Source organism: Prinia subflava, chromosome 16, assembly GCF_021018805.1.
Source record: "Prinia subflava isolate CZ2003 ecotype Zambia chromosome 16, Cam_Psub_1.2, whole genome shotgun sequence".
Classification (NCBI taxonomy): Eukaryota; Metazoa; Chordata; class Aves; order Passeriformes; family Cisticolidae; genus Prinia; species Prinia subflava.
The window spans coordinates 565,945-588,637 of record NC_086262.1 but is presented as its reverse complement, the minus strand read 5'-3'; the positions used below and the strand labels follow the sequence as shown (position 1 = coordinate 588,637).

The 22,693-nt window shown below is 48.3% G+C and overlaps 1 protein-coding gene across 1 annotated transcript in view; it reads right to left on the bottom strand.

Annotated features, from left to right (window-relative positions):
- The window catches only part of FGF18 (fibroblast growth factor 18), a 66,652-nt gene that overhangs the window by 28,866 nt on the left and 15,093 nt on the right, over positions 1 to 22,693 (bottom strand). Inside the window, exon 3 of the mRNA XM_063413354.1 lies at positions 14,737 to 14,917. Coding sequence (XP_063269424.1) covers positions 14,737 to 14,917 — 181 coding nt within the window. The remainder of the gene's footprint in view (positions 1 to 14,736; positions 14,918 to 22,693) is intronic.

The following is a 22,693-nucleotide window of genomic DNA, read 5'->3' as shown; positions in this document are numbered from 1 at the left end:
AAGCGCAGCCTGATTTTGGGATAGCAGCCTGACCCCTGGGCCACGCGGGGCCTGACATCAAGTGCTGCTAATGCATTTTGCACTTGTGCTCCAGGGCAGGAAATCTCAACTTCCATTGCCAAGGGGTTAATTATAATTTATATAGCAGGATCTCAGGCTGCGGGAATTTTTTTCTACAGCTAAGTAAGAGGTGCAATTACCTTTAAGAATCAAAAAGATATTCTGGTACCCAGCTCTGAGAAGGAGATTACAGGCATTAAAGACACAACGTCTTTGCTTTTCAACATATTCTTGGTTTTTGATGTTGATCATTAACAAACAATTGTCATATTTCTGATCCATCATCGCAATGTCTTGCTGACCACCTGCTGGAAGCCAGCAGGGTAACACAGGGCATTGCTGCTTTCCTTGTGATTACCTGTCCTTCCAGAAACATCAGCTGGCCCATCACTTGCTGCTCAGAGCTCTGGCAAAACTTCCTGCTTATATAATTAACAAAGCTTCATGATGACCTTGAGGCAGGCGATACCTAACAGTCCAGTCTGTGCTCAGACCACAGGCTCAGGATTACTTACTCCCAAAGCAAGCAGTGAACGTTGAATTAATTTAATAATAATGATTGTATTTATTTGTAGATATTATTATAAGTAATAATTACAAATTGAGGCAATCATTAGAATAAGTTTTGTATTAATTTAGTAATAAATATTAATAAATATTAATAAATATTAATAAATATTAATAAATATTAATAAATATTAATAAATTGTCCCATGGCAGCCACTCTGCATTGCCTATCCTACCCAGTGGTGCAATGCAAATCGGAGGACACCACTTGCAAATCCACCCCCTCCCACAAGCTCTTCCCATCAGCTCCTTGCCTCCCTGTTTGTGCAGAGGCTTAACAGGTCCAGCTCTCTCTTCTCACCACTCCCGGAGGTGACTGCTGAGTTATTTGCAAGGGGTTAATGTAGTTGAATATTCAGATGTGGGGAGAGGGGCGTCTGGGCTAAAGACAGCAGTGAAAGGTTCTGGGGAATCCTCCTGCTCTGGGGACTCAGCAGAGTTACACATGCAATACGGGCTGCAGCCTCAGCCTGGCTTGGCACAGACTGCACAAAGAGACCCTCAGCCATTCACTGTTTTTTAGGGATGCACTGGGCCATTGCTCTCTGGGAAATGGAGTGCTTAAGGTAGAAACTGGTGCTGTGCAGTTGTCAGCAGCCCACACACACTGCAGGGCTCACACACCACCAACAGCAGCTTCCACCCTGACCCAGAACACAGCCAGAAGCAGAGGTGAGGCTGGCAGTGGCAGGGAGACCAACTCTTCCTCTGAAGAGGGGATTCCAAGTAGAAGCTCTGTTCACACGGGTTAGAAATTAAGCTCATGCTGGCAAAGCCAACAGTGGAGCTCAGCAGCTGGTACCCAACATCAGCAACTCTCTAGCATGAGTTGATTACACTGTGGCAGCTTTATCAGGCTGCCCTTTGATGTGCTGACAGCAGCAAACTGGCTGTGATGAACTTGTGGCCATGCAGGCAGAAGCACACACCCCAAAACCACACCACATGAGGGCGTTTTGTTAAATGAGGAGGAGATAACACAGTTGACACCTCGGCATGGAGAGGTGCCTACTGGCACTGCTCATCTCACAGGGATCTCCAAGAAGCTCCTTTAGACCTGACAACTGACTTATCCCACAGGTATTGCCATCTCTTGGTAGGTGGCTGCCAGAGAAAGGGCACACCAGTTGTGAGCCATTTTACAAGAACATCTACAAAACTACACAGACCTGTGCCAAGCATAGCATTTCCAGTACAACCAAGGCCCCAAACAGAATAATCTGTTTCTCTTCAGGAGACTAAGCAAAAAGGATTACAAAACTATGCTTATAGTCTCAGCTTAACCCATGAACCTACACAGCATTCAATGACAAAGGCTGCAAATGCTTTATCAGAAATACAACCAAGCTACATAGGAAAGAAAAAGAAAGAAAGGGCAGATCTAGAGGGAAATAAATTTACTCCAGCATTACCTTTCCCTACAGCTTGCTATTTATTGAAGAAGCAGCAAAAGCTTCAGTGCGTTTCAGGATACAAACGCTGACACGGAAATTCAGAGCCCTGAACCACTTCCCACAGGGAAAATATACTGACCGCAGTCTCTTTGGAGGTCAAACAAAATCAATAGCCTTTCTCTCCAGTCTGTCTCTAAACTAAGCTTCTTTCAAAGACATCCAGAGAAAATGGATCATCTTTTGTTGTCGTGTGTGGTTTTGGGTTGGGCTTTTTTTTGTTTTGTCTTTTTTTAAGTGGTCAAACATTCATAGAAGCATAAGAACTCCTTCCTCCCTAAAGCATACTGAAAGGATTGTATAGAAGTCAACACTGCCCATCAGTTTTACTACACAATAGATGAGTTATCTACTTGTTGGGGAGGAAACCAAGCTGGAAGCTGCTTAGTGCTCAGCAAGAGAGGAAAAAATAAATCAATGCGTTTGCTTGACTGGGGTACGTTTAAAGCTGGTTGTCAATTAGTTCAACACAGTTTGCTGTTAGAGAGCACAACAATTTAGCCCCAGGAGCTGAAGTTTGCTGCATTTCCTCAGATTCCTCCTGCTGAGAGACAGATATTGGCTGCAGCCAGGTCAGACACAGAGGAGGAGAAGGGGTGAGGCTGAAGTCACAGCCACAGAGTGAGAGCCTGACATTGCATACAGCCAGTGGTGACGGCTTCCTTCTGTGGCAGTGACACAGCACACCAGACTCATGTCCAGAGAGGAGCAGAGATGACAGCTGGTTCTTACCCTGGTACACAGCGTGCCTCTCCCCTCCCCAGCACACACCTTCTGAGATAAACCACAGCTTCCACACCCTTGTGCAGATGGTATCATCCCTTCCACACAAGCGAGTCACCCCAAGCTGAGCAAAAGGGCAGAAGGAACAAAAGGGGAGAAAGAAAACTTTTCCTATCTCAAATTTTTAAGTAATACAAATTTTTAAAAATCTCAATATAAAAATCACAAATGGGGACAAACCACAAAAGTCACTTCCCAAGGGTCCCACTGAATACATCCAAATGAAAATCACTGCCTTCAGAGCAAGGGATCACTAATGGCTTTACCTGCCAGTTCTGTTCTGACAATCAGTGCTGAAAGACACTCATCAAAGCAATAATTTAGGCTGAGAAGGCTTTCAAGAGGTGACCCAGCTCAACCTTCTGCTTTGAGCAGGACCACCAGGGCTAGAGGAGCATTGCTTCTCAGCTGTGCTCCAGCTGCCCTGCAACAGGTCACTCTGTGAGCCAGTGACATCCTGATCTAAGCCCACCTAAGGGTGGCATTACTGTGCCACAGGCGTGACTGGAGAGGGGCAGACACATCTGCAGTTGACTGGGGCCCCAGCACCAGCAGAACTGAGCACTGACCCTGGCAGAGTGAGCTGCCCCTGGCACGACCACAAGCCTCTGGTGCCCTCGCAGCCACAGGGAGTGACATTTGCCAGCAGGCACCCATGCCACACTGCTGGACTGCTGCTGGCAGAACCTCCACGGGCTGTGTTCAAGCCACGTTGTATCTCCAACTGCCCTCCCAAGCACAGCACGCCCTGACTCACTCCACAGGAAGGAGGGTTTGTTCCCCCAGCTGGTGTAAGGGGCACCTCGTTTCTGAGCAAACACATTTAGCATCCTAATCTTTAGGATTTTAGTCCTGCGCCCACACAGGTCGAATGGTGCTGGAAAATCATGAGGAAGCTCAGAACAGGCTCCAGCAATGGTGACCATCAAACGTCCACACCAGCTCCAGTAGCAGCAGGAACAGCCAAGGCTAGAAGCTAGAAACAAAAGTGCTGTTTCTTTGTAATGCTTTTTATCTCCCCTCCTCCAGCCCCCCCAGGTGGGACAATTTACCGGTGACTATAAAGCTCTTACATATGCTTGTTAGCACCCCCAAATTAGTAGGTGTAAAGTCAATATCCTTTTGCCTATTTACTCCTAATGAGTCACCAGTCAGAAACTTCACTTAAAAAAAAACGGTTACAAATGCAGATGCCGAAGCAAATGAAATAAAGGCAAGAATCACAAACGTCGCACAAAGGCAAGGGGTTGGGCACACCACACAGCACCAGGCCATTGTCACCGGCTCAAACCTAACAGCTTTGATTTGCCTCCCACCGGCTAAAATGGTTTGAAATGCAAGGTCTGAACAAAGGTGCAAGACACAGGAGGAATGGGAGGCACTGCTGGGCACTTAATCTCCTTTCAGTCTCACACAGGAGCTCCAGGAACGGCTCTGTTGAAGTCGGTGGAGTTTCAGGAGTGTAGGAAAAAGGATAATCAAGCCTTGGCTGTAACAGAGATCCAGCCCTGTGATCCCTCCATGCAACCAGCAGAGACCTAAGTGGGGATTTATGCTGAAGTACCTTTAGGCAAGTTCCTTCGGCACCAGAACCTGGGCCTACATCACTGATCCCAAGAGGACAAGACCAGCTTTTGGGAGCTGCGGTTTTCGCCCTCTAACTCAACCCAATATGTGATTTGAAACCAGGAGACCAAAGCATCCCCCAGTCTGCTTCAGCACTCACCCCTGCAAACTGTGAGCCTTGCAGCTGTCCCTGGCCAAGCACTGGGGACACCTGGACAATATTTTTTAGATTTATCTGGTGCTTACATTCCATCCTACTCCTAGCCCTTCCCTGCTGCTTCTCTACCCTAAGGTCCTCACAGCCTCCAGATGCTGTGGGCGACATTCCCTGATGCTACAGCTCCCCTCTCACATTCCCATAGTCCTTTCCTCTCCTGCTTGTCCTTCCAAAAGCACTTGAGAACATCAGGTGTAAAGCAAACCACACCAGCTCGAAGCCAGGATCCCAAGCATGTCACCCACCATGTGGTCAAACACCAAAAAGTCGCATCACCATCGAGCCGCTCAGGAGCAGCGTCTGCTCCTTCTCTGCCCCACCAGCCCAGCCTTGGGATGAGGCCAGAGTAGCTGAGCAGTGGAGAACAAGGACACCTCTCCACAGTGCTACCTGGGGCCAGATCCTTCCAGCCAGAACAGCTGCTGTCGCTGCTGAAGAACACCCAAAACTCCAAAACTCATCAAAGCTGAAAGAAGCGGGGTCACAGCGGGTGGCTGGGTTTTGTTCGTATTGCTTTGGGAAGAAAGGCACCTTTTTTTGGCTGTGAATGCAGAAGAGGAGAAGGCCTCTGGGCCTGCTCATTAACACAGATGCTCACAAGTGCAGCCACATGCCCATCTCCCTTGGACCCAAATACCCCCAACTCTTCCTCACTGGAAGAAAAAGTAGGTGTTTTTTCATTTTTACTGGGACTTCTCAGTGCCTTTACATCCAGCTCGCCTTCCACTTCTTGCGAGCGCTACAACCGCAGACGTTTCACACGTGTTCTCCTCTGCATCCGACTGGCAAGCAGTCTGGAAAATGCCAGTATTGGAGCGGCCTGGATTCAGCGGTTTCTGAATGCTGATCGGACAGTATTTCGTTCAAGCCACAGATAGTAATTTTTGGGGGGTATTTTCAGCTCCCTTTTTGGACTCTTCCAGCTTTCCAAGCGTCACGCATCAGCAGTTTCTCTTCTTCACAGCTTGGTTATTTTTCACCTTTCTGCCGAGCCGGGGGCTCAGTGCAGCTCTGTAGGACCTGGGCACTTCCCTGTTCTTGCAGACGGCCACGCAGCGCTACTGGTGTTGTAAATGTTTGCTGTGCTCCAGCTTGCAGCTGCGGAAATTCCTGACTATCTGGTTTTTCAAAGAGCTGAGGTGAAATCTGAATGACTGAAGTCCTTATTTTTTTTATATATTTAACACCTTTCTTGAGGAAACCCCAACCTGAAAACAGGAATGGTCTCACAGCATCTCAAAGCACCAGATAACTACTCCTAACCAGGCTACCAGTGTGGGCTCCATTAGCACTGTCTCCTTAGCATCTCTCCATCTGCAAAGCTTTCATCCTTCTGGCGCAGCACAAGGTGAGGGGGTTCTGGGCTGAGGGAGGGACACATGAGGACACCAGCATCATGAAATTCATGCCACTTCATTACATGTGAGGAACAAAGTTCCTTCTGTGTCCAGTGTCTGGAGGGTCCAGCCCCAGTGTCCCACCACCCCAGCTCAGGCAAGTGAAGCAGGAGTTGCTCCAGGTGAGTGGTGAGGCCAATGCCAACACCACCATGAGTCTCCAGGAATCTGACTTTAGGAGTCTCAAAACAACAGCCAAGTAAGGGTCCACAGTGCCTTCAAGGAGAAGTAATCTTCGCATCAAGTTTCGTACTTCCCATCCTGTCTTTAGTTAGGCAGTTCTTAATCTGGTTATTGACATTTCTCATTTTTTCCAAATGTTTCTTGTGATGGAAAAAATCTCTTTGGCCACTTCATATCATGTATGGGAATGTTCACCCAAAGCAAAATGTACAAGAGCATTTGTTGACAGTGTTTTCCTTCCTTCCTTCCTTCCTTCCTTCCTTCCTTCCTTCCTTCCTTCCTTCCTTCCTTCCTTCCTTCCTTCCTTCCTTCCTTCCTTCCTTCCTTCCTTCCTTCCTTCCTTCCTTCCTTCCTTCCTTCCTTCCTTCCTTCCTTCCTTCCTTCCTTCCTTCCTTCCTTCCTTCCTTCCTTCCTTCCTTCCTTCCTTCCTTCCCTTCCTTCCTTCCTTCCTTCCTTCCTTCCTTCCTTCCTCCCTTCCTCCCTTCCTCCCTTCCTCCCTTCCTCCCTTCCTCCCTTCCTTCCCTTCGTTTCCTTTCCTTCCTTTCCTTCCTTCCTCTCTAAAGTAAAAGCAATTAAAAACTCTTTTGGAAATGCAGACTAGCCTATTTGTAGGGTACTTTTAATTGCTCCCCAAGAACCAGCTTGAATTCATCAATGCCTGGCCAAATGCTTAGACATGGGAAAACCTCAGAGGGCACAAAACAAGGTTTGCTAACATACACCAACACAGAATAACTGCAAGAAACCCAAAGGAGCTCTCAGCATTTGTGCACAGAGTTGCTCCTGACCTAGAAATATATTTAAAATTAGGCAAACTTCTTCCAGAACTTCATCACAGAATGGTTTAGGTTGGAAGGGACCCTAAAGATCACCTCCCGCTGTCCCCTCAGCAGTCCTCAGTACAGATTTAAGACAGAAGTAATCATTATACTGACAAGTACAGTGCATTTCCAGAGCCATGGAGGAGAAAGGAAAGCCTTAAGTTTGTCCCTGTGTTAGTTCATCAGAGCCAGGGAAGAGCATTTAACAAAGCAGCTGCTTGACCTTCATGGGAAAGCAACATAAACACAGCAAGGCAGGAACAGATAACATCATATTGACCTGTCTTCAGGGGCTGGCATTCACATTTTCATAAAGGGTCTAAGAAGATAAATCACTATACTAATAATATTTGTATTGATTATCTAAACTGAAGCAGCAATCGACTCCATTGTCTCACTTCCTCTTAAATTGCTCACAGATGGGATCCTATTTCCTATTCTGCATTTCTAATGGGAACACTTAAATCACAGTGCAGAATTATATACACACACACAAACTGTTAACAAAAACCCTTTTATGACTTACATGAAAATAAAGATTTTTCACTTTGTAGCCCACTTCCTACTCCACACAGAAATTAAAAATTACAAATTATCAGTAGATCTCTAAATTACCTCTCCTCATTATTTCTGGGTCCCTAATATTTGCTGACAGGCCTATGCTTTCCAAACCCTGACCAGTGCTTGTGGAGACCTGAAGTTTGGACATAGAGTTAAAAGGAGATTCTCTTTTTTTTCCCTCATGAAAGTCAAGGTTCTTTAAGGTATCTCCAGATCCCAGAGTAGGGGAATCCAAAATCAGTGTGGTGTCAGAAGGAAAATAAACAAAAGGTTTTGCTGTTAGTGCAGCTACAAAACAAGGGCTGCTGCAGAGAGACTGGACTTCAGGTGTGATGCTGGTTGGAGCAGGAGCTCAGGAGAACACCTATGAACATCAAAAGTAAAGGAAATTGGCAACAAAATCATTATTCAAAATAGGTTTGTCATGAATCAAAAAGGCTTGGATTTTTCCTAAACTTCTAATCCTGCCTAAGCAAGGCTTTTCCCTACCCTGGCACAGGCACAGAATAAAAACTGGAAATGTCTTCAAGGTACAGATGGTTTGTATAAGATGTTTACAGTGTATTTCAAACAGAACCTTTCAGAGCTACCAGGAAGGTGAGGGCAGCCAAGAGCCCTCGCTGCCCAGAGCAAGCCCCAGCCTCAGTTCCTGCCCCAGCCCCAGCTCCATCCTCAGCCCCAGCCCAGGCTCCTGCCTCATGCATGATCAGCAAATCCCTGCCTGAAGCTTCAGCCCATCCCCTCATCTGCTTTCAAGGAACAGCTTCACCACTGCCCGTCTGCAGATGAAAAAGATGACGTTTGAAGGAACAAAAAAACCCAACCAAACAACCAAACCAAACCACCACCAAAAACCAAACACCCCCCCCCCAAAAAAAAAAAAAAAAAAAAAAACCCAAACAAACGAGCAAACAAAAAACAACCACCAGCCCTCGGGGATAGCTGGGCAAGCAGGGAAAAGCCCAAAGCCTCAACACGCAGCTGGAGGGTGAGGGCTGCTCCAGCTCAGGCCAGTCCCGAGGACCAATATCACTGTACAGCTGCCATGGTGAATGATCATCCCCCACGCTGAGGTCAGCTCTGCCCCCGGGCTAAGTAAGTGAAAATAAATGATTTAGAAGATTAAAGGTCTTTTAAAAAATTTATTTGTCTTGTCGTGATGTCAAAACTATAATGGGAAGAGACTAGAGGCAGCGATACGTCGTTTAAATGGGAAACAGCCATCCTGATGGGTCAGCACAATAAATTACAAAATAGATCCCAGCTCATGCGGGATTTGGGGCTGAGCTGCACCGGCAGACAAACCCTTGCACACACCTGTTCCTGGCAAGAAAAGTAGCTTGGAAATATACATGGAAAAGGGTGGAAATACAGCGATATTTCACGAATCCAAATTGCTGTTTGGACTATCTCTCTTATCTTTCTTGCAAATAAATTCTGAGCCTTCCATCCACAATGAGTTTAGTTTGTTACTCCTGTTCTTCCCAGGAGAGGGATCAAAATTGATTTAAACTATTCCAGGAAAGGAAAGGGTTAATCAGATTTCCCAAGGCAGCTTGCTGTTAAGGTGCCAGAAATACTGAGGGGGAAGAATGACTTGCTAAAGATGGGACAATGGCACTGGTATTTTGCATTTGTTTCCAGGCTTTCAGAGAGAACAAATGGGAGTCATTAGTGAAATGAGTTTAGGGAGTTCTAAATTAGCTGTCAGGCTGCCAAGCCCGAAGAAGTGCTATGTCAGCCATTAATTCTGAAGAGCGCCGGACTACCCAAACCTAGGAAGAAATCCTGCAAAATTTAGAGTCAATTAAAGGAGGCTATTTTGCTATAATAATATTTTCCACACGTATTACACCTCTTCATGGAACAGAGCCCACTTCTACCACAAACGAAATCTCTGGCAGGATGGAGTGTGGCTGATGTCTAGACAGCTGTAATGTGCTCTCCGTGGGCAGCTCCGCTGGCATCTCAGGCCAGCTCCAGCTCGAGCAGGAGGTGGGGGCTGCAGGGCTCAGCACCCAGGCTGGAATGGCCCAGGAATTGACACCCGTTTGCCTCAGCTCCTTGCAGTCTCCATACCACGCAAAGAAGCACATCTGTATGGGGTGTGATGTCTGCGCCCAGAATAGCCGTGGCATGTGGAGGTCACACCCGGCATCGTGTGCACCCCTTCCCTTCCCTTCCCTTCCCTTCCCTTCCCTTCCCTTCCCTTCCCTTCCCTTCCCTTCCCTTCCCTTCCCTTCCCTTCCCTTCCCTTCCCTTCCCTTCCCTTCCCTTCCCTTCCCTTCCCTTCCCTTCCCTTCCCTTCCCTTCCCTTCCCTTCCCTTCCCTTCCCTTCCCTTCCCTTCCCTTCCCTTCCCTTCCCTTCCCTTCCCTTCCCTTCCCTTCCCTTCCCTTCCCCTCCCCACTGACAAATCCAAGCTCTGCTAAGCCCCCAAGCCTCCTCACACGAGAGTTCTGAGCTAATCCCACTGAACTTGGGGGAGCCTCAAGAGGCTGGCACTGCCCCAGTGCTGGGGTGCTGATGTCCCACCTGGGCCCTGCCCCTTGCACAGGGTGTCCCCAGGTAAAGCCTCCACGCCGTAGGCTAGAGAGCTTATCAGTGGGAAGGTTTATAAAACACAGGGTTTATAGCCTCCTGAGGGACCTGAGAGTGTTTTTGAAACTGTGATGGAATAGATCCATGGACAAAACACCACCTGGAACGAACCACAGCCCAGCCTTCGGGACACCCAAACACTCCGAAAATTAAAGTTCCCTCCACCGAGAGGGGCAAAGGGCTCTCACACCTCCGCACTGATGGCTATCACTGCTTAGTGCCCCGCAGGACAGCAGTAGCTGGGGACAGATTAAACCAAAAACCCCACGGCTGTGAAATACAAATGAGGCAAAAAATGCCTTCACCCAACCAAGAGAGCTCTTTCTGCCCAACTGTGCCGGATACACAGATCGTGAACAAACAGGATAGAATGTCTTCTGCCTTTTGTGAAATGAAAATAAATGAAAGGATCTAAGGTTTCAGGTCACTGATCCCTCTCTTCCCTATCTGCACCATTTATCGGAGGTAGAATATAAAGGTTCCAGATCCTTTTCTTTTTTTTTTTTTCTTTTTTTTTTTTTTTTTTTGGTCAGCACTTTAATGGTTGTTTTTTTTCCTTCACCCTTTCATTTTCTGAATGAAAGGACCAAAGGACCACTTAGGAACCTGTAAAGTAATAATAAGCTTATAATAGGAATATTGTTTTTCTGGGCCAGTGCAAATTCTTTTTCAATAGGTTAAGGAGATTAAAGTAAAAATGCAATTTGTAAATAGATCAGTCCTTTAATTAGTTTATAGTCTGTTAAGAGATAATATTTTGCTCACATAGATCATCTGTTATCTAAAGATCTCAGAGCACTTTAAGAACATCAATTAAGCCTTAAAAAAAAAAAACCTTGGGAGATAGGTAAGTGTATTTAGATTAATTAGTGTTGCTGTGAGCAGCAGGCATTATTAGTAGATTTAATTTAGTCCAATAATTGACTTATCTGTTAATGGATTCTAATTCATCTGAGAAGGGATCAAATCCATCTGATTAAAAGGATTACATCGACTCAATTAATTCTATTAACTGACTTAATTTGCCATTTAATAATCTGACACACGGGGCCAGATCTTGGCCCCAAAGAATGCATAAACTAAAAATTACACACCAGAATTATTATGACAGCAGAATTATGCATTGCAGAGCACACATTTTGCCTCGCGCATGGCATTTGCACACCTGGATAAAACAATCAAGGGAGATTCCTCTGGCCGGACCCCCCAGCCCTGCAGCATCGTTCCTCCCTGAGCCTGGGCTGGCTGCTTATTCTGCTGAACTTGGGGTGGCTGCTTGGAAAGCAGCAGGTCCCTGCCTGACATCTGCCACCTCCCCTCTGTTCTGGGCATTCTCTGCAACCAAGAGGTGAGAAGTTTTACAGAAGTCAATAAACCTTGCAATAAAAGTAACTTCCCTTCAAAGGCAGGACAACCCTCCCATTTGGAAGCTGGATATGTGGGGAAAAAAAAAAAAAAAAAAAAAAAAAAAAAAAAAAAAAAAAAAAAGAAGCATCTGGACACTGTTGTGAATGTAAGGGAAGACGGGAAAGAGATGCTAAAACATTTTTTGCTGCGCTATCCTGAAAATGGGCTGATGCTAATGGGCTGGTGATGAGCACCTGGGACCTTCGCCCTGACAGAGCCTAGAGCAGGCGTGGCCCTTGCCTGATGTCACCTTCTCCTAACTGGACCGGGCTGTTGAGATAATTCCCGTCTGGAGCCAGCTCACCGGCACCTTTCCCCAAGTCTCTTGCCTTTTCTCAGACATTTCTCAGACGTGCTTGTTCTCCCAAAGCCTTTCCCAAGCCGCAATCCTTAGGCCATCAACCCACATCCTCCTGGCCGTGTGCTCCCGCACCAGGGCCGGGGCAGGAGCCGGTGCCATCCGCGGGGGTGGCACAGCCCTGAAGCCAGCGCAGCTCGGCTCTGTCACTCCGTGCCAGCACGGACAGGGAGGCAGCCGGGAGGGCAGGAGAGGGAAAGAGCAGGGGGACACTCAGCCCTGTGCTGAGTCTGAGTCTGCTGCGTGGGAGGAGAGGTGTCCTCCTCTAGATGCAGACCTGACTGGCAAGAGATGTGGATCAAAAGTTTGCAACTGTTGAGCTCCCCAGACCCCGTTTAAGCTTCTCTCTGGTCTTGATCAAAGGTTACTCCATAATAATGCCTCAGGGGGAGGGGTTCCTGGCACATAATGAACCCTGTGTCATTGCCTTTGTGTCCAGGTTGGGCTGTAACACAGATGGTTCTCACTCCAGTAACTCCGACATCTCTCCCCCCTCCGTTATCCCAGACAGGAGCTTTGCAGTCCCATCCCGGCCCACTGTGCCCCACCTCACTGTCTCCCCGATTATCATGCTCCGAGTGCTCCGTGCCAAGGACCAAGAGCAGATTTCCATAACCTTTCACAGGGCTGGGGTTGAGAAGGCTCCGCAGCCTCGGTGCGTTCGCTGAGGAGGCTCCGGACGGAGCCGGGTCTGGGGGTGCAGGCAAACAACCCACGGCCGGAGCACTCCGGCAGCCGGGAGCAGGAGCTGCAGGCAGGCAGGGCTGCGGGAGCAGGGCTGGAGGCAGGCAGGGCTGCGGGAGCAGGGCTGGAGGCAGGCAGGGCAGGGAGCGGGGTTGGAGACAGGCAGGGCAGGGAGCGGGGTTGGAGGCAGGCAGGGCTGCGGGAGCGGGGTTGGAGGCAGGCAGCGCTGCGGGAGCGGGGTTAGAGGCAGGCAGGGCTGCGGGAGCGGGGTTGGAGGCAGGCAGGGCTGCGGGAGCGGGGTTAGAGGCAGGCAGGGCTGCAGGAGCAGGGCTGGAGGCAGGCAGGGCTGCGGGAGCGGGGTTGGAGGCAGGCAGGGCAGGGAGCGGGGTTGGAGGCAGGCAGGGCTGCAGGAGCGGGGTTGGAGGCAGGCAGGGCAGGGAGCGGGGTTGGAGGCAGGCAGGGCAGGGAGCGGGGCTGGAGGCAGGCAGGGCAGGGAGCGGGGTTGGAGGCAGGCAGGGCTGCGGAAGCAGGGCTGGAGGCAGGCAGGGCAGGGAGCGGGGTTGGAGGCAGGCAGGGCTGCGGAAGCAGGGCTGGAGGCAGGCAGGGCAGGGAGCGGGGTTGGAGGCAGGCAGGGCTGCGGGAGCTCCCGGCCGGGATCTCGGGTTCTGCCGTGGCAGCACCGCCCTCGGCCACGAGCACGCTCCCGCACGCGCGGGTTTGTTGTTCAGACACGATTGCATATGTATGAAGGGGACAAGATGGGCTTTGACACATAAATTAGCACTTGTCAGCTGCTCCGGGGAACACCTCCCTGCTGCACCCACTGTAAATGCCGCCTTCTTTCACCGAGACGAAAACTCCGCCACGGCACCTGACAGCCACCGCGGGCAGGAGCCGTCCCCGGGCGGCGGCGGCAGCGCGCAGAGACTCGTTTACACATCAGAGCTCAGGAGGATGAATGCCATAAAATGACACAATAATTAGCAGCCAAGTGGCACTTCTCACTCCTGTAATATCTAGAAATTTGGGAATGACAAAGGACAAGGCTGATGAGACCTCAGGGCAGGGCTTTCTCAGAGAGGGGCTGACCCCACACAAGTGCCTTAGGGGGTCACTTCCTACCTGCCAGGTGCTCTCTGGCTCTCGCTCCCCGTGGCACAGCTCACGCTGCTCCTGCACCCGCGCCGGCAGTGGCAGCAGCTGCCCTCAGTGCTCAGCACGTGCCTCATCCGTCCTGAAGCTTCCTGAGGGAACAACCGCTCCCAGATTTTGACCTGCCCTCCTCGTAGCTCAGCTCCACCTCACCAGTGCTGCACCAGACAATCCCACACGAATGGCTGAGCCAGCAAACTCTCACACACACCTCTGCAGCAGCTCAGGAACGCGCGGGGCTGCACATCCCAAACACGAACACCAGTGTTCTCAGCAGCCTTAAAATTTTTCCAACAGCCAACGAGAATGGAAGCATCTCAAAATGAACCATCTCAAAATGAACCAGAATTACAGCATTTTTCATAGCCCAGCCTCTAGCAGCATTTCCAGTATGTTGCTTGTGTGCAGATCACAACAAGAATAGTTGAATGTGCTGCTAGCACAGGGTAAGTATTGTTTTTCCTGCTAGATTGACACACTCAGAGATTCAGCTTGAGCTCTGGGGCACTCTCAAAGTCTACTTTCAATTCAAACCAAATATCCCACCACCTGAAAAGATTAGATTCAAACACTGGACTCACCCAAATATGAGCCCAAGAGTTCATGGGGAAAGGACTCCCCAACCACCAATTTAGGTATCATTTATGAATTGCAGTAAACACACTGTGAGCTCATGGCTTGGGCAGAAAGACGTTCTTCTCTTCAACCATATATTAATAAATTGGGTCATGGCAGTACTGTGGAAACTGCCTGCAGCTGGGAGGCAGCGCCAGCAAAACAAATCTCATGTTCTTAACCTGGAAAGAGTTTTTATCCTTTTATTTTGGTTTTTATTGCTCTTATTATTTTTCTCCCAAGAGGTTCTTAGCACAACATCCTAGAATCAAGCCTTTGACCTGAAGTCTGGGGGATCCCAGTAAATACTCTTACCATATTTATCTCCATCTTCTCCTTTGGCACTGATCCTCCTGCCGAGCACTTGGATGTGCTTCCCGCTCGTCCTGCTGTAGAGCTGGTAGAGCCGGAGCTGCTTCCTGCTCACATCGTCCCTCGCCCGCGTCTGGTTCTCCACGTGTATCCGAAAATCCACATTCTCCTCAGCAGCAAACATCTGAGATGGGTGGGGGGCGGAGAGAGAGGACAGAAGAAACTGTGAACACAAGGCTCTGGGGCAGAGGGGCTGCACACCAGCCTGCCAAGGGCACTGGCACTGGGGAACTCATGTTTGGCTGCCCTTCACTTGGCAGCACTGTCAAGCACTCGTGTAATTCCACCCAGAGCTGGCTCTCCACAGCAAACCAAACCTGGGGGGTTACAATCAAACTGGGGGGTTTTGAATAAAAACTTCTTCTCATCCCTTGTCACCATGAGTTTTCCTAGTTTTCTGAGCATTCATATTAATGTAGAAGTTCTTACTTCTCACGCTCTGTTCATGTAAACAAGAGATTGTTTTTGTAAATACTGTCATTGTTTTTGCACTCTTCTTGAGGAGAGGAGAGTGTTGGTTGACAGTCATTTTGACCAATGTGGTTGAGACGTGGGAATTCCACCCTCCAATCCATGGTCATGTTTCTAAAAGTAAATAATAGGATGAAATAAACAATCAGGCCTTTTCCGCCCCGGCTCATCTTTCTCTCAACTTTCCAAGTGTCCGTGTGGTCATTTCAGCGTGGCAAACAGCAACAGTCCCTGCTTTGATTTAAACCTAGGCAGCCACACTGACCATAAATTAGACTCTCCACTGCATATGCACGGCCTCTACCAGGTTACATGGGCACAAACTGGAGAGTGGGGACAGCCAACCCTTCTCAGAGATTTGGTGCATCACCTTCAGCAGCTGCACTGATTCTCTGAGTTAACTGCAGGGAGAAGTCAAGAGAAAAACTCTTTGTGCTGCCTTTAGCAGATTGGACTTGAACTTCACACTGGCATAAAATCCACTACAACAGAAGTGTCACTTGTACACTCTTCAGCTTAATTGTTTGGCCAGCTCTGCTCTGCAGTGAAGCCACCTCATGGTCACCATCCATGGATGTGTTTCTGTCCACTTCAACAGGGCCACGGGAGATCTCTCTTGGGGAGAGATCACAAGGAGTGGTGGGAATCAAACCAGCTTTTCCACCAGTGGCTGTGATCAGCAGGGATCTGACAGCCTCAGCCAGCTCATCTGTTTGTTCTGGCCAAGGGAGTAAGTTAACCTTAGTTCACTACAGCTTAAAACATTACCATAAACTTTTAATTTTGTTTCCTATTTTAAGTGTTCCCAAGAAATATCAAAACAGGAGTCCCACTTTTCCTTCCAAAGACTTGCCCTGACTTGCCCAAGGTCAGAGGACTCAACAGCACCTAAGTTCTCAAGATGGCCTCCCAAGGGGGAGACTGGGCAGCATGCACTCAAAAAGCTCTTCACAGCCAAACAATAGGAAAGTCCAAAAATTGCTCCACGATCTGTCCATCTGTGATCTGTGGAGCATTTGCAGCACAACATCCACACTGTCCACTCCAAACTCACAGATGGGCAACATTTTGGTGTCAGACTCACTTTACAGGACAATAAATGACTTAGAAACCTGGTCTGCAAGTAAAAGTGTTCTGATGTATCAGTGTGGGGAGGGAACTGGCAATGAAAATGAAAAAAGTCAATAAATCCTTGTTCAGATCCACTCCAGACTAAAACACATACGTAAAGTGGCCACAACACACGAAATAGCCCCACTTCAGCCTCCCGCACATCACCTCATCACCAGCAAATACTGTGAAGCCTGAAAGTCAAACCTCAATAGAACTTTGCAGCATTCCCAGTTATCTAGGGGACACCTAGGCCTGCAGCAGGAAGAACACCTCAGGCAGGCAGTGCTGCTGAGCAGCAGACCTTCAGAAAGCACTCTGAGCCAAAGCCCAAGCTCAGCACAGCAGCAACAGCAATGAGCTGCCCCATGATGCTGCAGGGATTGCTTTCAGTGCTGTTACTAAAAGCTGGGACTTTGGTATTTGTCATTTTGAGGAGAAACTGATTTAGCTCTGATTTTGCTGTCAGAAGCCCACAGGGAGCTGAAGGCACAGGCTGGGCAAGGGAGGGTCAGGGCAGTGCTGGGACATTCACAGCGATGTCAGAGGTGACAGACAGGCGTCACAATATTTCCCACTCTCAGAAAACAGTGCAGCCAGGAGCTGTGACCCAGTGCTGGGGATGTGAGGGGAGGAGCACTCCTGGCCAGACAGTATGGCAGGGTGCCATAGCAGGATGCTGACAGAGCTCTGGCCACACAGACCTGGGCTCTGCTTGCCCAGTGCTCCCCAGGCAGCACAGATACACCTGACCACAGCAAACAAGACTTGGCTTTTGAAAGAAATTATATTAATTTGTTTTTCTCCTTGTTACGTCTTATATTGCTTTCTTTTCAAATGCCATTGTTACAAAGGATGCTAAACTACCAAACCCAGAGATGTTCCAGTCATGCTGTCAGTCTGCCTTGTGCCCACAAAGCAGGCTATTCACAGCTAAAATTCTAGCTCCATCATTTTAAGATTTAAAACAGATTTTAAATCAAGATGACATTGTTACATTGCTTTCACCACATGTTAATGAATTTCACATTTTTCTAGGGAAAAAACAAAACAGGTGGGATTTGAAGTGGGGGGAAGGGCAGGTTGCTTTGCTTTTTTGGAAACTCCCAACAGAAAATGCAATCTGTTTTCCAAAACATGTTTTAATTCTCTTCTAATTGTCTCTGGAGCACTCACACTGCCAAGGCCCCAGCCTGTAGCTGCAGTGCCTTTATGAGCTCAGGAGCATCTACAGAGCATCCTGCACAGTGCTTAGCTCCAACATGTCACCAACACACCTGTGTACCTTTGTCTCACCACTGTCCTGCCTAAGATTAGCTAATTCAGTGCCCCTTCCCTTTGTGAGGAGGGCACCAGCAGCACAGGGGGTGACATGTCCTCCTCCCCCATCCAAGGAGCTGGCTGGCATCACCCTCCATCAAGCCCTGAAGTAGCTGATGCAGGAATCAGCAGGTGATGCTGACCCTAAAGCAGAGTCAGCCCAGTGTGTATCCCTCCACCACTTCCCTAGGAAGTGCCCAGTACTCACCCAGGGCAAAAATCCTGAAGGAGGAACACACTACAGGTTCCCCTTGCAGCTGAGCTGTCCCCTGGCCAGAAGCCATGGGCAGAGAAGCAGTGAAACCACCTGGATTTAGCCGCCTGCTTAAAGATAAGCTCACACTTAACCTCCCTGTGGAAACAGGATGCTCTGCTGGAGGGTGGCCAAAGGGAATTAACCATACCAGCCTGGGCTGCATCTGGCCTGCAGCAGACAATATCAATACCCAGAAATAAAATTTCATGCAGTGTTGATTTCATGAGATAAAACCTGTTTGATAATTGCTAAAATCCACTCTCACAGGACCCCTTCCCTACAGGGTGCACTCCCTCAAGCAGCAAACGTCTCTGAGATAAGGAAACCCATGTATATATACCATAAGAGAGACTCTTCTATAAATCTCATAAAAATTAGTAACATATGTCTCCTTTGGCAACTGATCGCCAACAGTCAGGGAGGTCACCTGAAACCAAGTACATCCACCCCAAATACACTTGAATGCAAAAATGTCTTTAAATCCCTTAAACTGAAGGGCTTTCCCTCCTGTTCACTCAAGCAAGTTTTCCTTTTTTGTTTTCACTATAGAAATGCTATTGCTGCACATAAACATGTCATACACAAAGTGAGAGCCTTTTTTTCCTTTCAGTCTGATCATCCACATCTCCATGTAGGTAGCAAAACAGATCCTGGGTCCAGAGCTCCACAGAACAGGTCCCTGAAGGGAAGGGCTGCTTGCACTTCCTAGCTCCTGAGCAGCACTGTGGGACATAGGAGACAGGACTCCTCCAGGGATTTGGAGTAGTATTATTGTCTGTCTGGCATCTGTCTGACTGGTACGGGCCGCTGTCTGTGCATGCTGATTCCAGCATCTCAGGAAAGTGGTTTCACATGACTCCATCTCATTCTTTGGCAACAATTTATAACCTGCAAAACCTCACTTGTTAAATCAGAGCATTTAATTTGGTTTCATTTTCACTCTTGCTTTTTCTTTACCATTGGTTTCTTATCCATTTATTATTTATTTATCACTACACCTTTCAGTGATAATACACAGCTACAAATACAGTTAACTATCCAGAGTTTATGCAAGTGGATAAACAGCACAACCATCACCTCAAGCCCCAGAAGCAACAGAAATGCCTCACTCCTGAAAAGAAGCTGCTCTGCCTTGTCTGTTATCCTTGCCCAATCATTCAAGGTGTAGCATTCAGTCCTACCTCCTTTCCCAACAGCCAAAGGAACCAGAAACATCTGTCTTCTAGTGAGTCCACAATGAGATACTTTCATGTGCTTTTTTGCCAAATGTTTCTCAAATAAGAGTGGATTTCATTTTAAATGGCTTTACAATGATCCTTCAGCTTATAGAATGACTCTCCTCTTTGTTAAATCCCAGATGGAGGGTGAGGGAAAGACCATTTTGCTGATGCAGCCTAAGGTTTCACTGTGCATTAATCCAAGAAAAGCTTAGGAAGGCAAAAGCCTCCAAGAGCAGCACTGTGATGTCAGCCCTGCACAGGCTCGTGCCCCATCTCTGCACTCTCAGATGCCTCCTATGAATGGAGCAGTCCTGGCCCCGCCAAGGTCAATGAAACCCTGGCTGTGCCAAGCCACGTTTACAGGATTTGGCTTTCCACCCAACCAACCTCCACACACTTCAGATTTTCTATTTTGAGCTTTCCAGTAACAGGGGATGTTAATCTGTTATTGTTCATGTCATAGAGCATTACAGCATGAGATGTCCAAGGCCCACAGCATGGCCAACTTAGCTGGGAGCTGGACTTCAGAGTTTCCTGGTGTTTTGCTATTTATGCTACGGAGCACTCAAAAGAGAGCAAACCATATGTCATTCCCCCAGCTGAACCAGGAATACAAAATCCCTCTCTCTAAGGGCCGTACCGATTGCAAAAGATAAACAAATCAGGCTATTCAAAGTCCTCTCAAACCCTATCTGATAAGCAGGAAATACTTATTACCTTTCAGCCATCAAATCAACCTAATATTAATGATTTTCTCTATGACCTTCTAAACACATGAAATTTAACTCAATAAGGTCAACAAGAGGATATCCAAGACAGATCCCTCTCAAGCCCTCAAAGGCAAGTAACAAACCACTTTGCTTCCATGACTTTGGCAAAATTCCTGTATGCAAATCACAGCAGATTTGCTAGGTCCCCATGACAGCCACCCTCAGCACACAGTGAAACACAATGCACTCCTTTTTCCTCCATTTAACTGCATCACCAATCCATCACCAGGGTGTTATTACCCTCATGTCACAGAGCCTAGTCCAGAGCCAGAAGGGAGTGATGAGCATGGCTTGGGTGTGCTCCTTTCTTTGGGTTTAGGAGCACGTTTGGAAAAGCAGCTCCATGCTCAGATATGCAGAGAGGGCACTTTGGAGTGAAGAGCTGTACATCCAATGGGAGAGAAGCCGTGGTGCAACAGTGCCAGAATTCCACAAATGGAGCTGAGCCTTTCCAAATAACAGAACTTAGAGAACTTAGAGCTTTGCTTTGGTCTTTCTTTCTTCCTGATACCCATGGAAAAATATCTTTTCTTGAAAAATAAATATCCAAAAGTTTAAGCTGTACTCTAAGCTGTGGGAGATGTCACCACAGATGGTGACTGTGCACCCTTTGGGATGGTCTGTGAGAAAGGGCATGGAGCACTGTGGAAGTGGTTGTTCAGAGTGATCAGATATGAGATTCCACAATAAACTCTACCAATGGCACTTACAAATTATTTCACTTGAAAAGCTTTTTGGTGAGAAAGCTGGAAAAGGAGAAGGAAGCGGGGTGATGAGGGGGTCAAGCCTGCCCATCCCTTTGGATTTCAGAAATGTTAAATAAGACCCAAAGAGAACACATTTGCAGGGCTTGGAAAAGGGGACATAGCTCTGTGAGGTGACACATACTTGGATCCAAAAGCTGCTCTGCAAGCAAGCCTCCCTTCCTCCAGAGAGTTGCCTTGTGCATTAGGAGAGGCAGACTGAATCTCCCTGGGCAGTGTCAGACCTCTGCCCCCGCTGGAACACACGGCCTGTGAGCAATGCAGCCATCACTCAGCCACACTTCCAGCAGCTCCGAGCCCCCGCCAGCTGTCCAAGCCATGCACTACTGCAAAAGCAACGCATCTGTCGGCCTTGGGATGGCAGGCACAGTGTTACTGAGCCTGGTATGAAAGCAGGAGGGAGGTTGGAGGGAGTGCCAAAAAACTGGAACCTGAGAGTTTGAGGAAATGGATGTTTTATGGCCCATCAGTCAGCATTTAACCATTTTCTAGAGAAAGATGACGCCACCTTCAAGAAAACTAAGTTTCTCCTTTTGATGGTGGAATGAGACATAGCCAGAACTGTGAAAACACGCCATTTGTGATATGGTGAGATTCTAAACTTGTTGCACCCTGGGAAATGGTTAATCCTGGGGAAGAGCAGGGTTTCAGCCTTGATGAATGACTTTTGGAAGCCCAGCTGGAGGCAGGACAGCGCTGCCCATGGCACAGCCCAGCACCAGAGTGCTGCTGAGGTGTTGAAATTCAGCTGCCAGAGGGGCTCCAATACCCCCAGCCTCTCATCTCCCCCTGCACCTGCCTGTTCTCACCGGCTCAGAACACGTCACTGCCAGCAGCCCCCAGGTCACATTAATGACAATGTTGCCGTGAGCAGCACCAGCTCAGCTGCTGCATGAGGCAGCCCCAGTGTCCCCCACGCCCCTGAGCTGTGCCCTGGTGCTGCAGCACCAAAGGGGCCAAGACTGAGCCCTCTCCCAGTGCTCAAAGGCAGCTCTTTCCCAGTGGGACCAGTTCCTGCTACTTGGTTGACCAAAGCAAACCAACCCCATGCACCTCAGCTGAGGGAGATCTGTGTGTTGCCACAGCTTGCCATGGGCTCTTGACAATTTGACTCTCCAGAAATACAGTTTAGACCTTAACTCTTTTTCTTACTTTTCTCCAGTTGTGATATATCATTATGATGATGATTATTGTTATTATTAGTTAACAGCTGGTATTATTTTACCTCGCTATCTATCAGGCAAGGAGCAAGCAGGGCTTTTTCTTTCTTCCTTTCTTTGTCTTTTTTTCTTTTTTAATGCTTGTTATATCTCTGCTATGTACTTCCTCTCCCCACAGAAATATCCCTTCAAAGCTTGATATTATTGAGCAGCTTTCAACCATGCCCAGCAGAGCCATGTATTCTCTGCATTTGTCTGGCCTTTGTTTCTAGGAATGAAATACCAATGGCTGAACAGTGTGACTTTGTTTCACTCCTTCATTCCAATACTTGTTCTATTTCTATCCCACTGGGTCAAACTCACCTATTGTGAGACCTCACCGATTTCAATTACATCAGGGATTAATTTGTTCCATTGCGTTGAAGCTGTTAATACAATCCTGGCTGGCTCTAGATTAGAAAAGGCATGGTGAGACCTCCCTCGCAGGCAGTGTGTTTAACAGCAGTCTTGATCTTCAGTTTTGTTCGGCGGTGGGGTGGGTTTTTTCTTCCCTTTGTGCCCCTTTGCCCCTCTTTTCACAACCTTCCCCTTCCTTTCTAAATTGCCCTCATCGGAACTGGGTGGTCCCTCTGACTTTCCCTGCGCCTGGCCAAGTGCTGCCTCCCCGAGCCGCTGCCTGGGGCTCGCCAGGGAGGCCAGAGCTGGCAGGTCTGACCTGACGCCGCACAGATGTGCCCACTCCAGCTTTGGCACCTCACCTCCCCACGGGGCGCACTTTCTGCTCCAGAGGCAGTTTCCATGTTCATCCCTATGATGATCAGAGCATGTC